This window comes from Homalodisca vitripennis, chromosome 1 (genome assembly GCF_021130785.1).
Source record: "Homalodisca vitripennis isolate AUS2020 chromosome 1, UT_GWSS_2.1, whole genome shotgun sequence".
Lineage (NCBI taxonomy): Eukaryota > Metazoa > Arthropoda > Insecta > Hemiptera > Cicadellidae > Homalodisca > Homalodisca vitripennis.
This window is the reverse complement of record NC_060207.1, coordinates 158,968,821-158,992,974: the sequence shown is the minus strand read 5'-3', so window position 1 is coordinate 158,992,974 and position 24,154 is coordinate 158,968,821. Positions and strand designations below refer to the sequence as shown.

The 24,154-nt window shown below is 31.3% G+C and overlaps 2 protein-coding genes across 10 annotated transcripts in view; one reads left to right on the top strand and one right to left on the bottom strand.

Annotated features, from left to right (window-relative positions):
* Nucleotides 1-16,349, top strand: part of LOC124375096 (trichohyalin) — a 91,130-nt gene extending 74,781 nt beyond the window's left edge. For 8 of the 9 annotated variants that reach the window (XM_046833257.1, XM_046833231.1, XM_046833249.1 and 5 more), the window contains 8 exons: nt 222-305; nt 787-954; nt 2,656-2,833; nt 4,803-4,967; nt 5,847-5,983; nt 10,011-10,186; nt 11,441-11,563; nt 15,962-16,349. In XM_046833257.1, the coding sequence (XP_046689213.1) occupies nt 222-305; nt 787-954; nt 2,656-2,833; nt 4,803-4,967; nt 5,847-5,983; nt 10,011-10,186; nt 11,441-11,563; nt 15,962-16,184 (1,254 nt within the window). In that variant the 3' untranslated portion in view covers nt 16,185-16,349. Of the gene's footprint in view, nt 1-221; nt 306-786; nt 955-2,655; nt 2,834-4,802; nt 4,968-5,846; nt 5,984-10,010; nt 10,187-10,971; nt 11,564-15,961 lie in introns of those variants that run through there. The other variant, XM_046833241.1, reaches the window with a different exon arrangement.
* A 2,802-nt stretch (nt 16,350-19,151) lies between these two features.
* LOC124375085 (aldo-keto reductase family 1 member A1-like) overlaps nt 19,152-24,154 on the bottom strand; it is a 30,748-nt gene continuing 25,745 nt past the window's right edge. Inside the window, exons 5-7 of the mRNA XM_046833208.1 lie at nt 22,301-22,507; nt 22,007-22,155; nt 19,152-20,096 (exon numbers count right to left, since the gene is read on the bottom strand). Coding sequence (XP_046689164.1) covers nt 20,054-20,096; nt 22,007-22,155; nt 22,301-22,507 — 399 coding nt within the window. The 3' untranslated portion in view covers nt 19,152-20,053. The remainder of the gene's footprint in view (nt 20,097-22,006; nt 22,156-22,300; nt 22,508-24,154) is intronic.

Sequence of the window (24,154 nt, the reverse complement as noted above, 5' to 3'; positions counted from 1 at the left end):
AGTACTGATAAAACTGCTAGGGTTCAAATATGTGCCGTCCCTAATCCAGACCTTGCGATGTTTGTATTTGGATTGATTGAATCTTTCTATGTGTGGAAGAAAACCTTAATGAAAGTTGCTGATCTATTAAAGTTAAATTCCAATTGATTTATTGTATCTCTAACTCTTAATTTTATTTATGATATGGTCTGTACAGTACTAATTAAAACACATTTTTTCAGGCAATTCATAACAGGGAGATAGATGAAAAGGACAGGAAGATGAAATTTAGACTTGAACAACAAAAGACTGATTTAAATAGTCAGGTAATCTTCTGAACATTTCACCCAGGTTTAACTAAGACAATTAGTATGATTTAGGTTTCATGTTTTACAAATTTTATTTGCAATATTTAATTTTTTATTTAATTTATATAATATATATAGTAATAGAATTTGTAAGTTGCAACTTAAAATGCATTAAAATTAATAAATTGTTCATGAAAAAATTAATTTTATGCTGAAGTAAAAACAGAACAATTTAAATCAGTTTGATAAAATTATTTACTAATTTTCATTTTAATTATACAAATACAATACTGTTTTATTTTATCCCAGCTTTATAAATTATCGATAGAAATATACTTTTGGGTGTATATGAGAAAAAAACTAATTCCTAGTTGTATGATATTACGAAAAAACAAATCAATTCTTTAAGAGAGCTCATTTATAAAGTGAGCAATTGAAGATTGTAATAAAATGAACAAAAATAAAATAACAAAATATTAATATTTTTGTGTATTTCTAGTGGGAAGAAAAATTAAAAAAAGAAACTATAAGACTGAAAGTTGAGTTGGATGAGATAAACCGCAGAGAGAAACGACTGACATTAGAAGCTGCAAGAGTTGAGAAAGAAGGAGAGCTTTTAAAAGCTAAGGAAAAATGGGAGAAAAAGTTTCAGGATTTGATAAAGGAGGTAGGTTTTTTTCAGTATATGATTTACAATAGTTACTTTTCTTCGAAAACATTACATAATGCATAGTCTCAGATACTGAATGATCTTTAATAATTGAATGGTTTAAATAAGTTTAAAAGATCTCAAAAGATTTTATAACTTTTTTCAATAGCTATATTAATGTAATTTTAAAATAAAAATACAATTTTAGGAATTGTAATCTCTTATTTGTGTGTATTATAATCTTATTTATATGGAATGATTAATAAGAAAAAAAATTAAAAACCGATCCAGAATAAACATATATTTTTTTCAAGTATTTTTTTTTCAATTTTAAAAAATTGAAAAAAAAATCAATTACAAGGGTGTACCCAATAGAAAACAGAATTAATGTTTTAACCCGTGTACATTATTATTTATTACATAACAACCTTATGCCTTTCAAAATACTCTCCACTACACTTAGTCAATTTTTCTACTCTGTGGATCCATTTCCAAATCTTTATCCATATTCATTTTTAATAATGTTCGACTGATCTTCCTTCATATTGTTTTGACGTGATCAATTTGGAGTTCATTCATACCCCTTTCCTATGTGGAGATGAAAAAATCACAAGGAACTAGGTCATGTGAATAAGGTGTTTGTGGCAGAAAAATGTGTGATGTTTTGCCAAAAACTGGTAAACTGGCTCTATGTGCAGGTAATTTTTCATAGTGGAAGAACATTTTTTCTTCCACTATGAAAACTTGTTTGCTGCAAATTAGTTATTTCTTTTCACTTTTGAACAATACTCTTAATTAATGGTCATACAAAATGAGAATTGTCATTGATTAAGATGTGTCACCATTACAAATATAAGGAAACCACTCGTACACTAGTTATTTCCCATAACGTCATCTTTGTAAGTTGCTTTCGTCATTAAAACTATTTCATCATCACTTTTACCAAGCAGGAAGCATAATTTCACAGCTGCATGTTGTTCACTTATACTCCCCATCATAAAAACAAGGAGGGAATAAAACCGCACAAGCTAAAACTAACCACTACAAACAAAACTAGTCAAGTTGACAACACAGGTGGTGCTGAACTGCAAATAAGCTGCACAAAACAAACATAGCGGGAGGATTACTTACCATGCAAGCCTTAGCCTTGCAGTATTATCACGGTTTATTTTTAGAACTCTTTGTATTACTGTTTGTTAGAGTGATAAAAGTAAAAAGATACTCTCCTATGGCTTCTACTCATCTCCATGCCAAGCATATGCAATGATCTTATCAAAGAGATTGACGAGAATAGTTGGTACAGCCTAAGGTGTACAGTATTAATAAATAACTAAAAACTGCAAAGTTTATAATTCAAACCCATGCCATCATGTACACACCAATTCCCTCAACAGTAGATAAAACAACTAGAGTTATTTTGGAATATTAAACCAATTTTCTTGAGTAAATAATCTAGGAATGAATAATAATGGATAAAACATCAATTCTTCATCATTCCTAGATGATTTACTCAAGAAAATTGGTATATATATGGAACACAAAAATACTTCTTAATCCCTTTAATTAAAAATAAAAGCCTTTGTGCAACTATCCACTTCTTTTAGTAAACTATATAACTTATATATATATATACACATACAAGTAGTTAATAACAAAAAGCAAACATAATCTTGGTATAAACTAATATGTAACATCTAACTAGATTTTTGTATTTTACAGATTGACGTGTTAAAGCAGAAAATGGAGGACAAAGAAGAGGAACATAAAAAGAACATTGATACCATCCGAACCAATGCAGATCGGGACATTTTTGAACTCAGAAGGAAGTTAGACAGAATAGACTTGTCATATCAAGAAAAAATAGACAGAATACAAAATGATCATGAGAGGGAAAAAGGTAAAGGACTTATATTTAACATCTATGTGAATACTTAGATGTTAAATATAAGATGAATACTTAGATGAACACTTTCATGCAGCTATACTTAGTTTAAGTAATAGCACATGTCTCGATTGTTATGGTATAAGTGCTCCTATTCTGAAAATGGCTGCCAACTCAATCTGTGAAATTCTAACTTATTTATATAATGAAAGTGTTAGGACAGGTATTTTTCCTGATGTACTAAAGATAAACAAAGTGATTCCAGTACATAAGAGGGGTCCAAAGGACCAAACTTGTAATTATAGGCCTATAACTATTGTTACAGCAGTGTCAAAGGTGTTGGAGCGGCTAGTTCATAAGCAGTTGGTTTGCTATCTCGAAACCAATAATTTACTCAGCACTTGTCAATTTGGGTTTCGAGCTGAGCAGTGTACCGTTGGCGCAGTCCAGTCCTTTATAAATGATTGCTTTGATGGTTTGGAACTAAAAAAATCTGTCAAGTTCAGATCTTATGACTTATCCAGAGCCTTTGATACTGTAAATCATCATATTCTATTAAATAAACTTAGGTCTTATGGTTTTAGTCAACTTGCTGTCAGTTTCTTTAACTCATATCTCTCAAATAGGTGTCAATATGTACATTTAAATGGCTCTATGTCAGAAACTAGGCCTGTTAAGCTAGGTGTTCCTCAGGGATCCATTTTGGGACCTACTCTATTTATTTTGTATATAAATGACTTGCCTTTTAATCTCAATGACAATTATGTTAGTACGTATTTGTTTGCTGATGACTTGGGTCTCAAGGTCTGCGCAAAAACGAGGAACGAATGTATTGAGCTACTTAGTGTTAAGACCGCAATTGTAGATGATTGGTGTGCAGCAAATAAGGTCTGTGTAAATGATAAAAAAATTCAAGATTTACATATTACCTTATCTAATAGGCCTAGTGATAATGAGGACTTAAGTCTTAAGTTTCTTGGCATTTTTATACAACCCAATCTTAAATGGCAAACTCATATTGATTATGTAGCTTCTCGAATTTCCCGAGGTATTTTTCTTATAAGATCCCTTAATGGAACTATATCTGCTAAACACTTGCTTTTTATGTACTATGCCTATATTCATAGTTTCTTAACATATGGAGTAACTTTGTGGGGCCAATCTCAGATTGCGAATAAACTGTTTGTGTTACAAAAAAGAGCAGTCAGGCTTATATGTAATGTCCAGAGTCGTGAGCACTGTAAACCACTGTTTGTAAAATTAGGTGTATTAACATTGCCGTCTATTTATGTATTAAATGTTTTGTTATATGTCAGAGATAATTTATCATTATTTATTAATCAATGTGATGTTCATAGTTATAGTACTCGTAATAGAAATAATGTAGTTGTACCAAAATGTAACTTTGCTAGCACTCAAGTCAGTTTTAGATATCAGGGAATCAAATATTACAATGCTTTGCCCAATCATATCAAGGTATTAAACAGATCAAACTTTAAAAATGTTGTAAAGAAAATGTTAGTAGATTCATGTTTGTACACTGTTGATGAATTTTTAACTGTGATAAGAAGTAAGGCTATTTAAAGTAAGCTATAGATTATTTATAATATGACGTTGTTATATACATATTTTGTATTCTGACAATAAACCATTTGAATTTGAATACAGTTTAAATTGTAACTGTTCTTTAAAATTAAAAAAAGTGAACAAAAGCTACCACTAAAATTCTAATTAGGGCATTTTCAGTAATAATTTATTTATTTTTATAAAGTATAAGAAAGTTAAATACAGAATGAGTGTTGATGCTCTGTGTAGTCTTGTTATGATCTAGGGGCAACAAATAGTCATTAGCTCACTAATCTTAACATAAAAGGACACTAAGTTAAAACATGCAGATAAAAACAGGTAGATTCGGAACTAAGTAGGTATTGTTTGATTAAATTGCTCAATCTGACCTGAAATAAGAACCCTGATATGTCTCCAGAGAGGCTAACAGAGGAGGCGGAGCGCAAGTTGCAAGGTTGTGAGCAGAACTGGCAACTGCAGCTAGGATCCACTCGCACTACCTTGGAGCTGGTCAAGGAACAACTCAAGCGAGAGGCAGCCGATCAGTTGCAGACTTTACATGACAATCACCGACGTCAGCTAGGTACTCATCAGTACACATTGTTTTTCTTGTTCAAAACTTGCCAGAAACCTATAAAACAAAACTTGTAATAGATAATAACCAAAATATTTTCTTTTGTAATGGGAATTTACCCATATATGATTATTACTTATACATCATCAATAAATCAAATGTTATTTGTCATACATTTTAAAATAAACATTTTGATATATATTTTAGTAAAAAATAATTAAATCAAATTTCAAAATATTGATAAAAACACTGAAAATATAACAAAACAACTTCAAGAGATACACAAAATAATCCATCTTAATACAATAATTTTGAGTTTTTGAGGAGACGCTGTAATAACATCACTGAAAAACTAAACTTTATTTTTAATACATTAATCATTTGATTCATCTAACGATGATAACAAGAATAATAACAAATCTATTTCTCACTCATTGTAATCCAACAGACAAGAACACAGCATTCTAAAAAGTTAATTGAGGATGACACTTTCACATGAGATGAGAGTTTATAAACATTCTGTTTGAATGACTGAACCTACATCTATATCTATCACCCTTCCTTAAAAGAACAGTTCGCTAGCCCCTAGCTCTAATAATGTCAAATCTAACTATAAAAATTCTCTATTAATGTTGAAATTGAACAGATAAATGAACAACTTATAGAATAAAATAACACATTCTAGTGGGTGAACCAAATAATAAATGTGAACCGTGTGACGCCTTGTTTTTAAAATTTTGGTAAAAGAAAAATAGGGATGTGAACCTGTTCTAATTTGCAATTATCAAATTTGAGGTAGTTGTGATGTAATAACTTCATACTGAATTTCACTTTTATGGATAGTTTATTACTTCCTATGTAAGTAAAGCATCTTCTATGTTCACACAGAGGAGCAATGGGAGCAGCTGACTCAGGAGCGGGACGAGGCAATTGCTGCGCTCGAAGCACGACATCGCTCCAACTCTGAGAAGATGAGGGCCGAGCTGGACACCGTCCACAAGTGTCGCAACTCCAGAGAACAAGAGGTCAACATTTTCAACAGAATGTTATCAGGCTACCAAGCTCTAGCAGGCACCCTGAATAGGCTTACTAAATGAACTTCTACTGAAGTCTCGCTTAAAACTCTTTAACCGCTTGTAAATCAACGGTTTGTTAGTGTGTTAGGGCATCATTTTGTTTTTATATTTTTACAGAAAATAAATGTGATTAGGGGACAGACTGACTGTGGATATTTTTGTGTTGTGTCTTGTACTGTGTTGTCTCTCTGCTTTAATGTTAAAGAAGCCATAAACTGTAAAGAAGTTTTGATCAAGAGCAAATAAGTCAGCAAAACTTATAGTGAGGACTAAATGAGAACTTCAATAAGTTTGTGTAAGTAATAGTGTCTTAGTTAAATGCTCCCTTATATGAGTAGTTTGAGGAATTAAGAAGCCTAGATTGTTTTCAACTACATGGAAATTTTGGCTTTTCATATGTTTTTGACAAAATGCATGAAACACTGCTATTGTCAGTCTGTCCCTGCTTGCTCTTAAAAGCCAAAATGACTGGTATTTATTAAATTAATGAAATGTTCAAAGTAAGGAGAATGTATAGCAAAGAAATTTTCGATTTTTATAAATTTAAGTAATGTTTTGTGTTTGACTGCACATGCTTACTTTTTTACTAGTATTTTACTAAATGTTTCTTTGTTTCCATAAAAAAAACAAATTATTTGTCATTGAAAACAGATTGTAGGGGAAGGGCAAGTAGCAGAACAGCTTGAATTATATTAGATACATTAATGTCTTCAAGTGATTTTTATACTTGTATTAATTAACCCTCTCACTGCCAGATAATTTAGTTCCTGTATGATTTACCAGAATTAGGCTGTTCAGCATGGTAATGTGCTTAAGCTGCCAATCCATTTTAGGACATTTTGCAGTATTTTACAAAATAATTCATAGTCATCGAAATTTACTTAAGAATAGTAAAGTATAATTTTTTATCTTTTGCTTATTTTCTTTCACTGTTAAGTTTAATCAAAGTTCCTTCCTACTGCTGGAACGTCCATAAGATAAATGAATTATAAATTTACCTTCAGACGGTCCTTATCACTGTTGATGTAACATACGGAAGTAAGGAACGTCAGAAGGTAAATGTATAATTCGTTAAGTTTAAATTTATAGATTATTAATTTTCCCCTTCATGTGACTTTCCCTTAAACTATTATTCTGGTAAAAGTAGAATCCACAATAATGCCCAGGCATTGATACTAATTAAAATATGGCAGTTCATAACACAATGAAAAATGTACCATTTAAAAACTTATAAACTTTTGATAACGAAACATAAAATTATATTTCAGGTTTACAAATTTACTATAGATTTTTACTTGGTGTGCAATACTCAAAATTAATCTTAACATGAACAGAAATATTTTTTGATTTATAACAATATTTATAGCCATTTTAAATGTTCATGTGTTTTAAAAGTTTATGTAATTTAAAAAGATGTACAATAATTCTTCCATGTTCATAAATAAAAAGTAACTAATTGCTCACAAAAATCATTATTTTAGTAACAGGTCATTCTTGAATTTAAAATGAGTTCTGGAAAGAAAACGCAAGACTAAAAGTAGTAAAATATTTACAGACCGTTTCAAGTTCAACTAACTGAGTGGCAGAAGTGAAAACTGAACCTGATGATATAAATCGGGGAATTTTTAAATATTACATTGGAACATTGTGTGTATCAAGAAGTGTTATTCGTCTTGAATGCAGTGCTCATAATATCTTTTTCTACGCATATTTTTTTTTATTACTTTACAAATATTGACACTAGCAGTTTAAGCTTAAATTATCAACATATGTATTTTTATGAAGATTGTGAATGAAATTTTATACATAATAGTGATGTCAGAGACCAGTATTCGTATGTAAATTTACGTTTATTTTACATATTTTACGTTTATACAAAGATTTCACATTAATTCACTGTCTGCCCCTAAAGTGGTCTAGGACTGACATAATTGTCTACTTATATCTCATATACACAGGGTGTTCACAAAAGGGTATTACAAACTTTTGTGGGTAATCGTATTCTTAATTTCAAACAAAAAATGTCATATAAATATAGGTAGAGAAATGTCCTGTTTAGCCGCTAGCCGCCATTTTGTATTTTTTATAAAAAAATATCTTTAAAACTAGTTAAGCTAAAGAAACCAAAGTTGGAACACTGGTTTGAAAAGATAAGATAAAAATTAGAAAAAATAACTTTGTCATTTTCTTTAGTATTAACAAACTGGAGTCTGTTGAAAAATTTTAAAGTCAAATAAAATAAAATCATTGTATTTATAACAATTTCGTGGAAATATACTATTTTAACAGTTTTATTTCAATTTCAAAGATACTACCCTTGTTTCAACAAAATCTGTCAATGCATAAGCGAGCATGACCAAATTAAAATACAATTGTGCAAGCCCAGAGTAACAAAAAACTGATACGTCTCTCAAATGTGACATTTTTGTCACTCATGGCTTTTACAAGCCTATCTTGGAAAAAGTACCATTGGATTTGTTACAAAAATTTAAAAATAGTTGGTATGTTGTAAAATTTTTATAACCTATTTAAACCAGCTGATTCCTCTTAAAAGACAAAATGGTTTCTGCTCCCGGCTTGTGCATGCGTACCTTTAAAGTGGTTATGCTCGCTTATGCATAGACGGATTTCGTTGAAACAAGTATTGTTTGAATTGCTAAAAACCTGCTAAAGTAAGTGGTATCAAGTACAGATTTTATAAATATATTGTCTTTTTGTTATTTAACTCTAAAAATGTCCAACATACAATTATTTTAATATAAAAGAAAATAACACAATTTTTTGAAATGTATATATTCAAATGTATGTGCCAAAACTGGTTTCTCTAGCTTAGCTAGTTTAAAGATAGTATGTTTTGTTTAAACAATACAAAATGGCGGCTAGCGACTAAACAAGACATTTGTCTATTTCTTGACCTATTTTTATATGACATTTTTTGTTTGAAATTATGAGGACTATCACCCACAGAAGATTGTGGCACCCTTTTACAAACACCATGTAATATGTGTGTGTGTGCGCGCGTGCATGCCTGTGTTTGTAAATACATATATATGTATGTATGTACATCTTTACAAAGATAATTGCTGTTGCAAAGTTGTTGGTATAACTAATATTGGAGCTCTGCCAATTAGATTTACCACACAAAACACATTTTACCCAACATAATTGGGATGAGTATAAATTGTTCAATTTTGATGATGCTGATCGTAACTTTGAAACTATGTACTACTAAAAACTTTCCATATACACACAAATACAGATACTGTTATTTTAACATGAAATATGCAAAAACAAAAGCTATTTTTGTAGATGCTGATCAAAAGACTTGTTTTTGTTTCATGTTTGTTACAATTTCATTAACAAAGTAGATTTTATCTCAATTAGTAGTTTTGTCTAAATCAAATAAATGAACAAATTCACATTAGAACAATTATAATACAAAATTATTATACAATTTAAGTGTTTTAGGCTTTTAAAAATATGAATAAAAACCTGTTTTTAATATAAAATATAGATAGTACATTAATATTTATTTGTCATTTAAAGTATCGTTAGATCTCTCTTTAGTTTTTGATTCAACTACAGTAGTGATCCCTTCCTAAAGTACAGATAAAAATAAAGAACTCCAAACACTTCTGATCTAAAAAAACATTATTTAAAATACTTAACTTAGCTTAAACTGCCAAATTATACTCATTAAAGTTTATTTAAAAAATAAATTATCAGTAGCTAGTACAATAATTAGTGTACTATATTATCATGATTTTCTTTCCTTCATACACATTTCAAATAATTAGTAAAGAAAACAACAAAGTATAAATTTATTCTATGATAGAAACAACTTACAGCATACATAAAAATTCTTCCTCCTCTTAGTCAGCCTTTTAGCTAGTAAAATTTATTTGGGTTTAAAGTTATGTATATTTAATTAGACTGGATTGTAGATAATTAAAATGTCAAATTTATGTCTGTGTAGTTGGTGGAAATGGTGACCAAAATGCGCCATGAAATCTGCGGAAAAACAATCCTCATTGGGGATCTGTCTAATCAAGCTGAGTCTCTGAAGAACAACATTCAGGACCTCAACCAACAAATCATTGGTCATGACCAAAAGTTCCAACAGACCAAAGAAGAAAATGAGAAAAAACTCAGGTATGTAATTTAAGTGTCAGATGGAAAACTACTAATGGGAAGAGATACAAATATTAAAACATCACATATATCATCTGATATTACATCTGATATATCAGATTAAATATTTATAATTGAGGAAGTTAGGAAAAACTTAAAGACTTTTGATTGAAAAAGCTTGATGTATGATTATTGTATTGTTCTTACATTTTGTATATTAAACCTGGGAATATAATATAGTAGTACCCAACAAAAATTTCACAACAGTTATATTTTATTTGTGATTTTGTGCCATTTTAAAAATTGACAAATTTTGATAGGTTTACAGGTGTATGATACATTATAGAGATACATATATTATAACAGATATAATTGAATTTTTTAAATATTAAATTCTTCTTATACAATATTTTATTTTTAAATAGAATGTATGATTAATTATTTGAAGTAAAAAATTTAATAAATTTCAATATGTAAAATAAAATTTAACAGAATATTATTATTATTATTGTTTAGGATAGATAAAGAAATATTATGGCTTATATACAATGTATAACAGTATTATTAATTTTTTAGTAGAGCAGCGGATTGTCATGTTCTGTAATTGCTTAATTCAGAAATTAACGCTTTACTAATCTAAAGAGTTTATAATAGAGCAGCAGCCTGCCCAATTTGCCCAAGTCCAAATTCCTATGAAATATAATGAATATTATGGAAATCTACATTGGAACAAATAAAGATTATAGATTTTAATATAGATTTTTTAACATTGCATGTCTGTAACTCAAATTTTTATCTTTTTATAGCAAACCTCGTCTCGTAATCCTTCTCACAATCATCCTCTCTCCTGTCATATCCTGGTATTTGTTTGATTCCTTTTCTTTTGATATCACCTTCCTTCTTGCCAGTTTGGCTGCACTGCTGTGTATTTTTATCTAACCAGCTATCTTGTTTTCTTCTCCTTGCATGTAAAACTTCATTGATTCAAGTGTTTCAGTATGAAACTAGAATTAGTAAACAACCACATGTCTTGCATGTTAAATAATTCATACAGTAATACATTTGTTACTAATTTTGTTTGCTGAACCCTCTTTGTTACTTTGAACACTGTGCACTGCGTTGTTAGATTAGCTAGCTTTTATACTTTTTATATGTTTTTTAACAAACTTCTCACTAAATTGGTTATTAATACGGAGTAAGTCAGTTGCCACGCAAGCCCCCAGATGTGGAGGGTGGTGCTTAGTTCCCTCCCCTAACCTACCTGACCTGACCTAGACTGATGGAGGATTGTCACAAGCAAGCCTGTGCGGAGCTAGCCGCCAGCCATCGACAAGAGACGGATCGGTGGCGGGTCTCCGCAGAGCAACTACAGGCTAGAGTGTCCGAACTCACCAAGCAGTAAGTTCCCGTTAGAATTAAAATGATTTTATTAAAAAACCCCTCATTAACAACATGTATACTCTCTGAGGTATTGTCAATTATCATTATGTGCGCTAAGCAATCTACCTAGAGTACAGTAATCTTGTTCAATCACATTATATCCTTTGCTCAAATCTTATAATGAAAATTTGTGATTTGGAATGTAGCAATATTCCAGATACTTTCCATACAACTTAATTAATCTTACTCCCAGGGCTGTCTACATCCGAGTTGAATATTTAGCTGTTCCAATATGTCCATCTTGACAGATCTTCTGCATCTTACTCTGTAGCTCCAATTACATCCTTATCAGATTTTACTTGGCTCCACCATCTCTGTTTTGGCCTTCCTCTGGGTTGTTTTCATTAACAAGCTGTTTTAGTCATCATTTTTCTCCTCTTCTGAATATGTGTCCAGCCCAGCTGATTCTTCTGTAGTTTATCTTACTCACCATGTCACTATTCAGGTAAAAATCCCTGATCTCCCTGTTGTGGTTATTTCTCTATTGACCTTGCTCATATGTTGGTCCACATGCTTTACTTTATTCTCAGATTATTAGTTTTTGTCCCTTTTTCTTGTTTTAATTTCCAAGTTTCAGATCCATAACAGATTTGGATATACTTTTGTAGGTGTATAGATATCTGTTAGCAATATTTAATTTTTTTTTTATTTCTAGTTCATCGGTATTGTCATTTGCCATGTTTATTTCCAAGTATTTAAAACTATCTACTATGTTCAAAGTCACGTCTATCTACCTGTATTTTCATTTTCATTTCTCGTAAAGTGCATGTATTTAGTTTTCTCATCATTCCCTCTCAATCTAATTTTACTATTTCATGAATAAATGTTCTTGTTGTTTCTAGACCTTTTGTCTTCGGGTATTACAACTACATCATCTACTCAGGTTAATACATTGGTTTTATACCCATCCCTAATACTTCCGTTCTACTACTTTTTGTAGTGCCTTCATTACTGCGATGTTGAAAAGAATTGGGAAAAGTCGTCTCTCTTCCTAATTCTCTAATAACTTGGAAAGGTTTTAACACTTCCCCATTCATTCAGACAGAGCATCTTGAGTTCGTGATACTCAACATAAACAGGAATTCCAAACTCCTCCATTCTTAGTTTTTCTTTGTTTTCACTGTCATATGCTTTTTGAAAGTGAGGGAAAATGGCATAAAAATCTTTATCATAATTCCAATATTTTGATACAATTTCTTAACAGATAAATATCTAAATGGTTACTGAACTTCTCTTACTATAACCTTCTTAGAACTCCTGAGTTATTACATCACTATATATTAGGAAAACTGAAATTCTGTGTTTAGAGAACTGGTTCCTCTCTTTTTCAAAAACCTAATACACTAGGTATAGTATCCACATAAATTAACAATCAACAAAAGCATGGTGATGAACACCTCATTCAACAAATATAATAATGGAAAATTTCTGAAATGATGTCATATCATATTGTTGTTTAGCATTCAAAGATAGTTAGGAGTGGGTCCAAGTTGTTTGTTAGAAGGAAAAAACATTTATTTATCCATGGCTTTGCTCTCGCTCTTCCTACTCATCTTGAGGATGCTAATTTCTAGTTTCAATTCTGTACACTCTCATAATACCAGATCTGCAAATCTAATTGATGTGAGATACACTAGGTTAAGCAAGTTCCAACATTGTTGTGGCTGAAAATGAAAGCTTTTTATTCAGTTGAAGAGGTCTACATAACTGATTTTAATGATATTGGGATTTTAAACTAATGTTAAAGAAATTTTTAAATAGTTACAAGGAAATTTAAGATTAGTTATAAGGAATTTTTCATCTAGCTATAAGGAAATTTTATTCGAGGTGAAAGAAACTAGTTCTAAGGAAATTTTAAACTAGTTATGAAGAAATTTTAATTTAGTTGTAAGAAACTAGTTACAATCAAATATGACAAATAATGTAGCCTAATTCATGCCAATCCTGTGACATTGTTAATGCTTAATGTGGGACAACAATAAACATTCTTGATTCTTGAGCTGGTTCCATAAAAAACAAAAGTATACTCTTTGTAATGTTAAAACTTGAAGTTATTTTCCTAAACTACATACTTTCTTGTAGTCTTTTCTTATTTTATAATGTGTAGTGAAAGCATTTCAATAACAAAAAGAAAATATCTTAATCAAATTTGATCAGGAATGTATGAAGTAATTTGAGACATTTCCAGATCAAAACTGATCAACCTTGAATCCATTTGATCAGATCTTATCAAATTTGATTTAATCAAAAATTGATAAACGTTATTAAATTACAATGGCAGTGAATGTCATGCACACATAGATAGGCAAATCGGGTAGGAAATAAGTTGGTCTACAGGGAGTGCTGGGGAAGGGGAATGAACAAGAATAACATGGCAGATAATTTTAAAGTTTCAAACAATATTTTTTCATTTAGTAATGTACACAGAATTACAAATGAATGGAACCATCAATGTACTGGATGAGGCAGACCACCCGTCCGTGAGGTATAGTGGTTGAACAGAGAAACCTACTTTCTTCGTTTAAACGAAAACTCCCTTATTTTGACCTCAGAGAATCCGGGAAAATAAATTTTAACACCTGAAAATACCCCAAAATGGTAATTTTGGGGGTGTAGAGGATTTTTGAAAGATTTTCAAATGTAAAGGTAGGTCAAGCCGTACCTCATTCACTGAAAATTTTTAAAGTTTTAAATTTATTATGCTTCTTATAAACAAGGTGATCCAAAATGTCAAAGATGTACGGTTTGTTTGTTTGTTTTTTTTTTTTTTTTTCTAATATCGCGTTAGTTGTATATTTATTCAAAATGTGTTTAAACATTATGAAAGATAAATATTTATTACCTTATTATTCCTATTGCCTTATAGTACTTTCTTGGCTTTAAACTGTACATTCTGTTTTATTTATAATTTTGGCAAAGTATGATAATTTTTTAAACATAGGTACATGCAAAGTGCTACTTCACATTTAGTGCACTCATAATCTGTTTTTCTCTTACTCTCACTCCATATTGTATTTGAGCACACAAAACAGCATTTGATTAAATAATATTTTATTTATAATCATTCCATCACTAGGAGTCGGCACAGTACATCAATGATCAATGAATTGTAAGAACCGAAAATAGCATAAAATGGACTTGGTACGAGAAAGTTACAGGACATTGGTGGCAAAACTGTGATTATACGTTCTGTCGAACTAGGAGCCAGCACATTACAGCAACAATTCCCTGAACAATTCACAGTCGAATAGTACTGAAGAATGCCACAAGAGAACGTAAACAGCCATAGTATATTGTTTGAAAAAGCCCATAATGGACGGTTAGAATCATTACTCTTTTAGGATGAAAGAGCTACAACTGTCAGTACACCTTTGGAACCACTTTCAGCTACTCCTCAACAGGTTAAGTTAGAAACCCAGAAATTTTGAGATTGTTTTAAGGACAGCAACATTGCTTAAAGACTTTAGTCAACAAATCCCTCAAAAACCATATTATGTGTGTGTAATATTATTAGTACTCATTCAAAATAACTCAAAAAGAAGGAATTGTGTCAAATTTGAAGAAAATCTGTTGAAACATGTGTCTTATACAGAGTCTACCAGTGACAACCAAGAAGCCGGCCATCCTTAGTGAATCATCCTAGTAGTGAACATCTAAAAGCTGCTGCAGTGCTATTCTTGTTCGGTGTGTGGCATTAAATACAGTAACACAGAAATTTTTAAAAAGAAGCTAACTCATTTGGGAATATAGTTTTTTAACTAACTCCCAATATCAATACAAAATTAAATAAATTTGACGAAGTTAAAAGAATCTTTAAAAGCATTTCTTGTTGAGGCTGCCTTATACAATTTTAATGAATACTGGTCAGAAACAAACTTATAATTATGTACTTTCTTTGTCTTTGTAGTTTTAAGTAAAAATTGACACCATTCATTTATAGTTGTATAATTGACGAATAAAGAATTTGTTGAATTGAATTGAATTTGTAGTTGCACGTCAAGATTACTTGCTGTTCTGCTTTAGGAAGTGTTAAAAATGGATTTTCTGAAAATTACTACTACATTTTAGTCAAACTACTGATATTAGTGTTTTATTGTTACATACAACTTTCATTTTATACTAAATGGTAAATACATTATTCTGCTGTTCTGTGCATTAACGAACTGTGCCATGAACCCTGTACCTACGATGTGAGCAGGTATAAATAGATATATTCCTAAACGTATTAATTAATTTTTACGGTTAATTTGTTTAAACTATAAAGTCTAATTTAAAATAAAATTAATATTAAGAGTGTTATAGGAAACTAAATGCATATATCACAAATTAAAGACGTTAAAACCATTTTTATTTCAGAATTGAAGAAAGCAAGGACTCAAAGCTGGTGGAAGACCTGAGGAAAGCCCTGAGTGATAAGGAACACCAGGTCGCGCAACTGAGCAAGGAGAAACACTTGTACCAACTAGAGCTGATGAACCGAAACTGCCACAGTGAGACTGTGACCGCACGGCAACGGAGGAAAAATGGGCGCGGTAAACCCAACACGAAGCCAGGGCCATCACGGGCACAGCAGAAGTAGCAATAATGCTACACCTCCTACCACAACCATTCTAGTCATTAAGGAACTGAACTTGCTATTTTTGTATATATTATGTTACGATATTACCATAATGTTATTGCTTATAATGTACACATGAACACTATGGTACTTTTTTACTGATAATAAAATTGTGCGTTAAGTTTATTGATGTTTTTATGCATCCAAATTTATACCGTACTATATGTAAACTGTAGTGCTGCAGAGATAAAAAAAAGAAAAAGTGGTTTCTTCTTTTTTACCTAATTCTGTCTTCATGCACAACAGGCAGATGTGAGGGTATTAACAAAATTAACGGATTAAGGAAAAGATCCCACTGCCTTTTATCAGTAGAGCACGAAATGGGCAGCACTGGTTAAAGGTATTCTAGTCACACATGTGGTTTGAACTTCTATTGTCTTCAATTCAGATTCAAAGTCTGACTTGAGGCCATTAGCTATCCAATACAATGGTGGCTTGAAGTCCATGTAAAGTCAGATACATAATACAGGATGTTTACAAGATAATCACATATTTTGAAGAAACTAACACAAATATTTACTTACATATCATTACTTCTCTAATGGAAAAAAGAGCTTTATATTGTGCATTTTAACTGATTAAAAAAATTCATGAGGTTGTTAAGACAGATTGCATGCAAGTATGTTTTTATTTCCCCGTTCATATAAGGGCACTTATCATAACTTTGAAGAAGTCCACTGCTTGAGATCTTAACCACTGATTAATGTGTGCATGCATTTCGGCATCACTATTGAAGCACTACATTTTGAGCCAACTCTTTATCACTAGGAAGAGCTGGTAGTTACTTTATGCTAGATCTGGGCTGTATGGAGGATGATCGAACATCTCCCATCCTAAATCATCCAAGAGCTGTCGGATAAGATTCTGTGTGTGAGGACTTGTAATAGTATAAAGAAACAACATTTTTTATCCCAGTTTCCCTGTTTGTTTTGTAACACATGTTATTATTTTATTCTCTTAGGACAAGAAGCTTAGAAAATTACACCTAGTCCTATAAGGACTTTTGCGCTGCTTCCGGAGTGACAGGATATTTTGGATGGGTAAGCTTGAGAAAAGGGGATGCCTCCTGTCGAGATTCATGAGGAAAAATTTAGGGCACTAACCTCAAAGTCATGTTCATTCTGAAGAAGGAGAAGCCAGCTCTGAATCAGCCTCTCCAGTCAAAGCAGGCAGGGGGTGGCACACCCTTATGTCTAGGTTCACAATAACTTTTGACTCTTAGGGAACAAACCCCACCAACTGCAACAGTCATCTCTTGCAGTAGACTAGACCTGTCGAATTACCCTTGCACCCCAGAATCTCGACATTTGCAGTTAGTGATGTGTCGCTCTTGGACATCCATAAGGTCGCCCAGATTTAAGTGACACATTGGTTTTTGCTGTACCCAGAATGGGTTCAACAGGAAGGTATAAACCAGCCAGAAGTGAACCCTCCTGGGGAATCATAAACCATAGTTTCCGCAATGTTTCACAATACATTTTGCATTGATTGTTGAGCCTTGTTTCAGGAAATCAAATCATTATTGTTAAAAAAACCATTTTCATGATCTTTCTGGCTAACAGTTTGGTTTTTTTGGGGGGGAAATGCCTGTGTCTGTATTCCATAGATTGCCTTTTAGTCTCAAAATCAAACACAAAAATGCATATACGCCTCTATATTTCCTCATTCATTATTATTGAATATTTAATTAATAGTAACAGGTAATAGACCTTACTTTTGGAATAACCCTTGTATATATACACATTCACAGCTCTGAGAAGCCTACTTTTGCCAAAAGATAACTAATTTAGGTTTCATAACACTCTCTAAATGTAAAATAAAAGTTAGACTACATTGTCTCATATATGCGCTGCTAGCAGTTATCCGCTGCTTTGCTTGCAATTTAGTAGGCGTTGGTCATTGTAATTACTTAATTCTTAGTATGTTTTGTTCCGTATTTGATTTTGTTTTGTTTTCCAATCAAGAAAATATATATATATATATATCACAGATGTCTGCTTCTGTCAAAAGAACCAAGATGGATTTTATATAAGTCTTTAACTTTATACTAAAATCTAGATAGTAACATTACCTTTTATATCTAATACTTAATATTTGCTAAAAATGTACAGTTAAATGTACATTAACAATGACACTAAGTGTTTGTTTTTTTATAAACTGAAAAATATTTTTAATATTTTAGAATATTCAGAGCTGGAATTGGTACGTTTGCTGCAAATGTAATGAAATTGATAATAATAAATAATGTTTACAAAGAACAGTTGATTACACTAGACATGCTCATTTAATTAATATTTCACTACTTTAAAGACCAGTGGGACGTAGCTCAAAGGAATTTTCAAAATAAAAATAGGCCTATATTCATCTTGGGGACCGTAAGAATGTCCGCATAAAATTTCAGTACAATCGGTCGAATAGTTTATGCGTGAAAGCAAAAGAAACAAAGGCATTTTAGCATTTATAATATTAGGATTGCATACAATAATACAGCATTGGTTTCTTTCTAAAAAAAAATGTTAATAAAATAGAAAAATTGCCCTCTGTAAATAAGGCTACTAAAATGCAAATAAAAGAGCATAATCTTTAGAAATAAATCTCTTTACATTTGTTGTAGAAGTAAAAAATTTCACATTTGGCTAAGAACTGTATGAACGTATATTATAAGAATTGTAATTAAATTAAAATGCAATAACTCTGATAGTAAAATAAGACTGATAGTAATCAGATTTGTTATATTTTCTTTTTTATTAACACTAACATGTTGACCGTGGCAGACTCCTTACAGTGCTAAAGTCCACGACTCTAATCAAGATCACTCGGTACAGAGCTGCAGTGAAAGTGCCAAGTGTTTTGCTCTTTGTGGTTCTCAATAAATTGGTGACCAACACAATTGTGTCTTAGGTGTTTTAATAAGGTAAATTAACAGACTCCACATTTTATGTATTTATTTTTAATAAATGACAAAATTACTTATTTTACCTTCCTTAACAATAAACTTTCCTCACAAAATATATGTTATTGGGGGATATAAGTACTCATATTCCCTTTTTATAATAAATAAAGTTTAAGAATCATAAATTTTTCATATACTTAATCATTAATAAAGCTTAATCACTAATGCAATTACCAATATTTTATAACAATAATAATGTAAATACAATTTTTACAGTATAACAACGAAAATTGTGTATAAAATAGTAAAGGTGAGTTGTATAATCAGCTGAGTAAAAACAAAATGTAATTAAAAATTGTTTTTTTGAGCCGGAGTTAGGATCGTGCAATCCATCATGCATGCTGTGAAGAAATTATCATAATTGTTACAGAAAATTTTACTTGATTCCGTACTTAGTATTCCTAAAGTGTCATAATGAAAGAGAGAAAAATTTTAATTCTTTTGAAATTAAAACCAGAATAAAAATAATAGGTGGTTTAATATTTAAACACACTAATCAGGTCTAGTTTGAATATATGAGAAACACAACTTCAATTTTGCACATATTTGTAGGCTACCATGAAAGAAACACACACTTACTACTAAACATCAAACTTGCTTTTCTGTTACATTTTATCTTCTTTTTTGGACCACTCACTTTGAACTGATAATTTTATTATACAAAGTTGATCAAAGTAAAATGTAAACATTCTAATTGACTCCTTATATCTTAGTGACATAATGATTTTAATGATTTCATTATATTACTCTTACGTTAGGGCGATGTAACATGTGGGATTAGGTAAAAATGTATAACCTTATTTCTCTTAGGTGTAAAGCACCAATCGTATTATATACAGTATCCTCATTAGTAAAATTGCTCTTGGGGTGTTTCAGTCTAGTACTCTTCATGAAACGGGTAGTGAGGATGGTCCTTGAGCCTGGAAGGAAAATCATCAATTAAAATACCAATATTTATAATATTAATACATTTTCTTGTATCCTAGCTCATTACTTATATTATTTTCAATTTAAACGCCTTTGTCTTTACAACCCATAAATAATACATTACCTACCTGTAGATGCAATTGTTGAACAACAATGAGTGATGTGCATTTTATTTAACATAACTAACAAACAATACTGTAAACACTTATTTATAATATGATATCCAATATATCAGTTTACACCATTAAAAAATTACAAAGGGGCTTGATAAATGTTAATTCAATGTGTGTTTGAAATTCTTACTTATTGTACTACGTAACCTACATTTATATGTTGCAAAACACACGCACATTATTTGCTATTAAAAATTCTCATGTATACTGTTTATAAACCAACTTTACTCACAAAGAAATTCATTACTGAAAATTAGGTTTGGCACACACATGGAAATATTCACAGAAAACATAATACGCATAACAAATTTGTCTGTGATTTGAAAAATATAGAGAGAAAGTTACACTCTACAGCCAGATACTCTCTCGTACCCTGTTATCATAATCAGCTCAAGATCCAGGGAAATTTGTATAACTTGGATTCAAAATTCAGTCAGACGCTGAGTGTTTTTAAAGAGGTTCAGTCAATTCCTTTTTGAAGTTATTCTTTAGAAGTGAGAGTTTCTTACAGTTTAGAATATATGGCGTGAGCCAAGGTTGTGTTACTCTCTTACTGATTCTTTGGATTGTAAAATTGAGACAATATGGACAGGCAGATAGATAAGATATGGCTAGAGCTGCAAGAGAGGTGCTTGTGGTAACCAAGGACAGGGAAATTTCACTTTTCAACCCTTTGTACTCGGTAGGCCAATAAGTGTGGCCCATTTCACTCAGTTCAGGTGAGATTACAGGTATTTGTCCTCTCAGCTTGGTGGGCCACAACTAGTGTCCAGCGTAAATTGTGTCACCATGTACATCACCAACTTGTATTTAAATGGCAGTATTTGACTTTTTGATTTTTAAATGACAGATTTAAATTAACTCTCGAACAATTTACAAAATTTATTAGCTACAAGGTTAAAACTTTATCAATTGAATTTTTATTATTTATTAATTGAATGTAATTTAAGTTATAGGTTGATATATTTTAAAAGTATTTTTATTTGCAAAGTAAAAATCAAATCGGTCTCAAGTAGATCTCAAATATCAACAGAATATACATTCATATTTTAAGTTCAGCTGCACCAAATGCACTGGTATTTTAATAAATTGAAAGAATACACTACAGCAGCTATTGTAATATTGTATAGCAATATTGTATCTTCTACATAAAATAAATATAATATTTTGAATTGAAGGATTTATATACAGTACTCATAGGTTAAAAAATTACCTTTTGTAACTAATATAAAACCAGGGAGAGAGTGGCAATGAGCGATGATGGTCTAATGTTGGTTTGCTAAACGCATTGAGATAAATTTTAAAAATATAAAGGCACTCTGACTTAAATTTATTCAACAATGGACTACTAGAATGTAAACTATTCATAGTAGTGCATTGAAACATTGATTTATATAATATACTATTCACTGCACATACAAATTAATTAAGATATTTAAAAAAATATGAAACATGTATGAGTTGTTGACATTTTGCTTTCAACACATTTTGCCATAGTTAATATCTATAATAAGTTGTATTCAATAAAAAAAATTATTTTATGGTTGAGGTTTTAAACAATAACACTGAGCAAAAATTTATTACAAAAAGCTAAATAATTTTATGCAATGAAATAATATTTATCAGGTAATGTATATCAGATAGTACAAAATTGATTAAAAGTCTATTTTGCAAATTGTAGGAAACTCCTTCTAATGTTATTTGTTTCAGAAGTCATCTGTGATACTCACGCTTCCAATTCTAACATTCGGCAATTGACATTCAAATCATCAAGTGTTTTTAAATCTTCTGGTTTCAATGAGAAGTCAAATATTTGTATGTTACTCTCAATTCTGGACTTGGTAACAGACTTGGGAATGACAATGTTGCCCTTCTCAATCTGAAAACAATCGGACACAAATAATTTAGAGGTGTCAGAAGCAAATGTACAAATAGTATAAATAAATTACTATAAATCATATGAATAAACAACCCTGTCTGATGACTGAGGTTAGAATTTTACCACAAAGAGAGAATAAAGATACCTGATAACGGAGAGCTATCTGAGCTGGACTTTTGCCGTACTTCTCTGCCATGGCTACTATCGTGGGATTGTCTAGCAAGGGTTCCTCATCAGGCTTGGCCCAAGGACGATCGGGGGAGCCCAATGGACTGTAGGCTGTCAGGGCGATGTTCACAGAGTCTAGATACGCTTTCAGCTTATTCTGGTTCAGATAGGGATGACATTCCACCTGAAAGCACCAAATAGTGTGATCATTTTTGGAAATAAGATTGTCACCAAATTCATAAATGTGTTCAAAAAGTAATGCAAATTTTAATTTTTTGAAAAAAATTATTTTTTTATTCGTCTACATTAATGTTGTCACCTTCAAAATAGTGACTATTAGATATTATTAGGGATGTGCCGATTATTCAGTAAAGCCAACTATCCGGCCACTATCTTGTCAGTAAAGTCTACCACTGTAAACGGAAGTTGTGGGACAACAAAGGTACACTTTAGTAATTATGTCATAAATTTATAACACAATAAATAAAACACAATAAATACCGATGTTTTTTAGTTTTAATTATTGTGTTATAAATTTATGACATAATTTGCTAATTAATAAAACTCAGTGAAAACACATTGGGTAGTAGAGTGAAACGCCGCTTACCGCATCAGAATACGACGATCCAGTCAGAAATGGCAGCGCATAATGTACTTCACAATGTGTACCTAAAACAACCCGCCATTTCTGATTGGATAAACCTTTTGAGATGCGGTTTGTGGCATTCAACTCTACTAAGTGAGCTCTTTCAAATGAGGTATCACTCGACCCATGCTTTAATTTAAGATTTCCATGTTTTCCTCTGTGGGCCGTCCCCCCATGGTTGGCATGTCATGGTAATAGCAAGGAAAAATAATTTACATAGTCATATGACACTGTGCAAAGTTTATAGATGTTATCTCCTATGGTTTTTAAAATATTAAGCCGTACCCATACTTTTCAAACACCCTGTAGTATGTATTGTTTTCATCGATAGAGGTGGACCATCTTAGCCACTGTCACTCTTGTTATCACTTATGACATTTTTCAGAGATTCTAATGAAAGATGAGACCTAATGGTAATGATGAGACCTCTGTTTCAAAAAAACCATTGCTTATATCTTGGATCCAACAATGAAGCCAATGTGAAGACTTTGTTATGTTCCACGTCGAACCTACTTTTAAATTCATTTTACAGCATTTGTACAGCAAAACTATCTTCAATATTTTGTTGGCTTTTCTGATATAAACTGACCTCTGATGACACTGATACCCTCTTGAAGAAGTAGGTACTGTTTTAGGTATTTCTTTTATTTGGATTTGTGACTGAGAAGAATCGTCTTTGGTCGAACATTTGATCGAAGAACCTAACGGGTATCAGGGTCGGATGTCGATATTTAATATAGTTGTTCATACTTGTATTTGCTTTTTTTCCCAGCCCACCACAATAAATTATTGTTTGATATTGGTTACATCTAAATTTACTGGAATCTTTGCCCAATTGTAAAAAAAAACCATGCACGCAACTTTCTTTTCGATATAATAAAATGTTAATTGAGCACTTTTACTTTAACTAATAATAACATTATCTTTACACGTACATATCTATTTACACAAAAACACCGCTCTGACTTGTACAGAAGCAAAAATCAAGATAGAATGTGAAGTAAACAAAACAGGTTCAGACACACTCATAGGTGGCGGTTGTAACTGGTGTGCAAATCAGTTGTAATTGAAGGGTCAGCGGAAATCCCAGAAACCGTGATCGGCCGACTAATTGACCACTTTACAACCGAATAATCAGCTAGTCGGCCAAAGTTATAGTTGACACATCCCCTAAATATTATCACT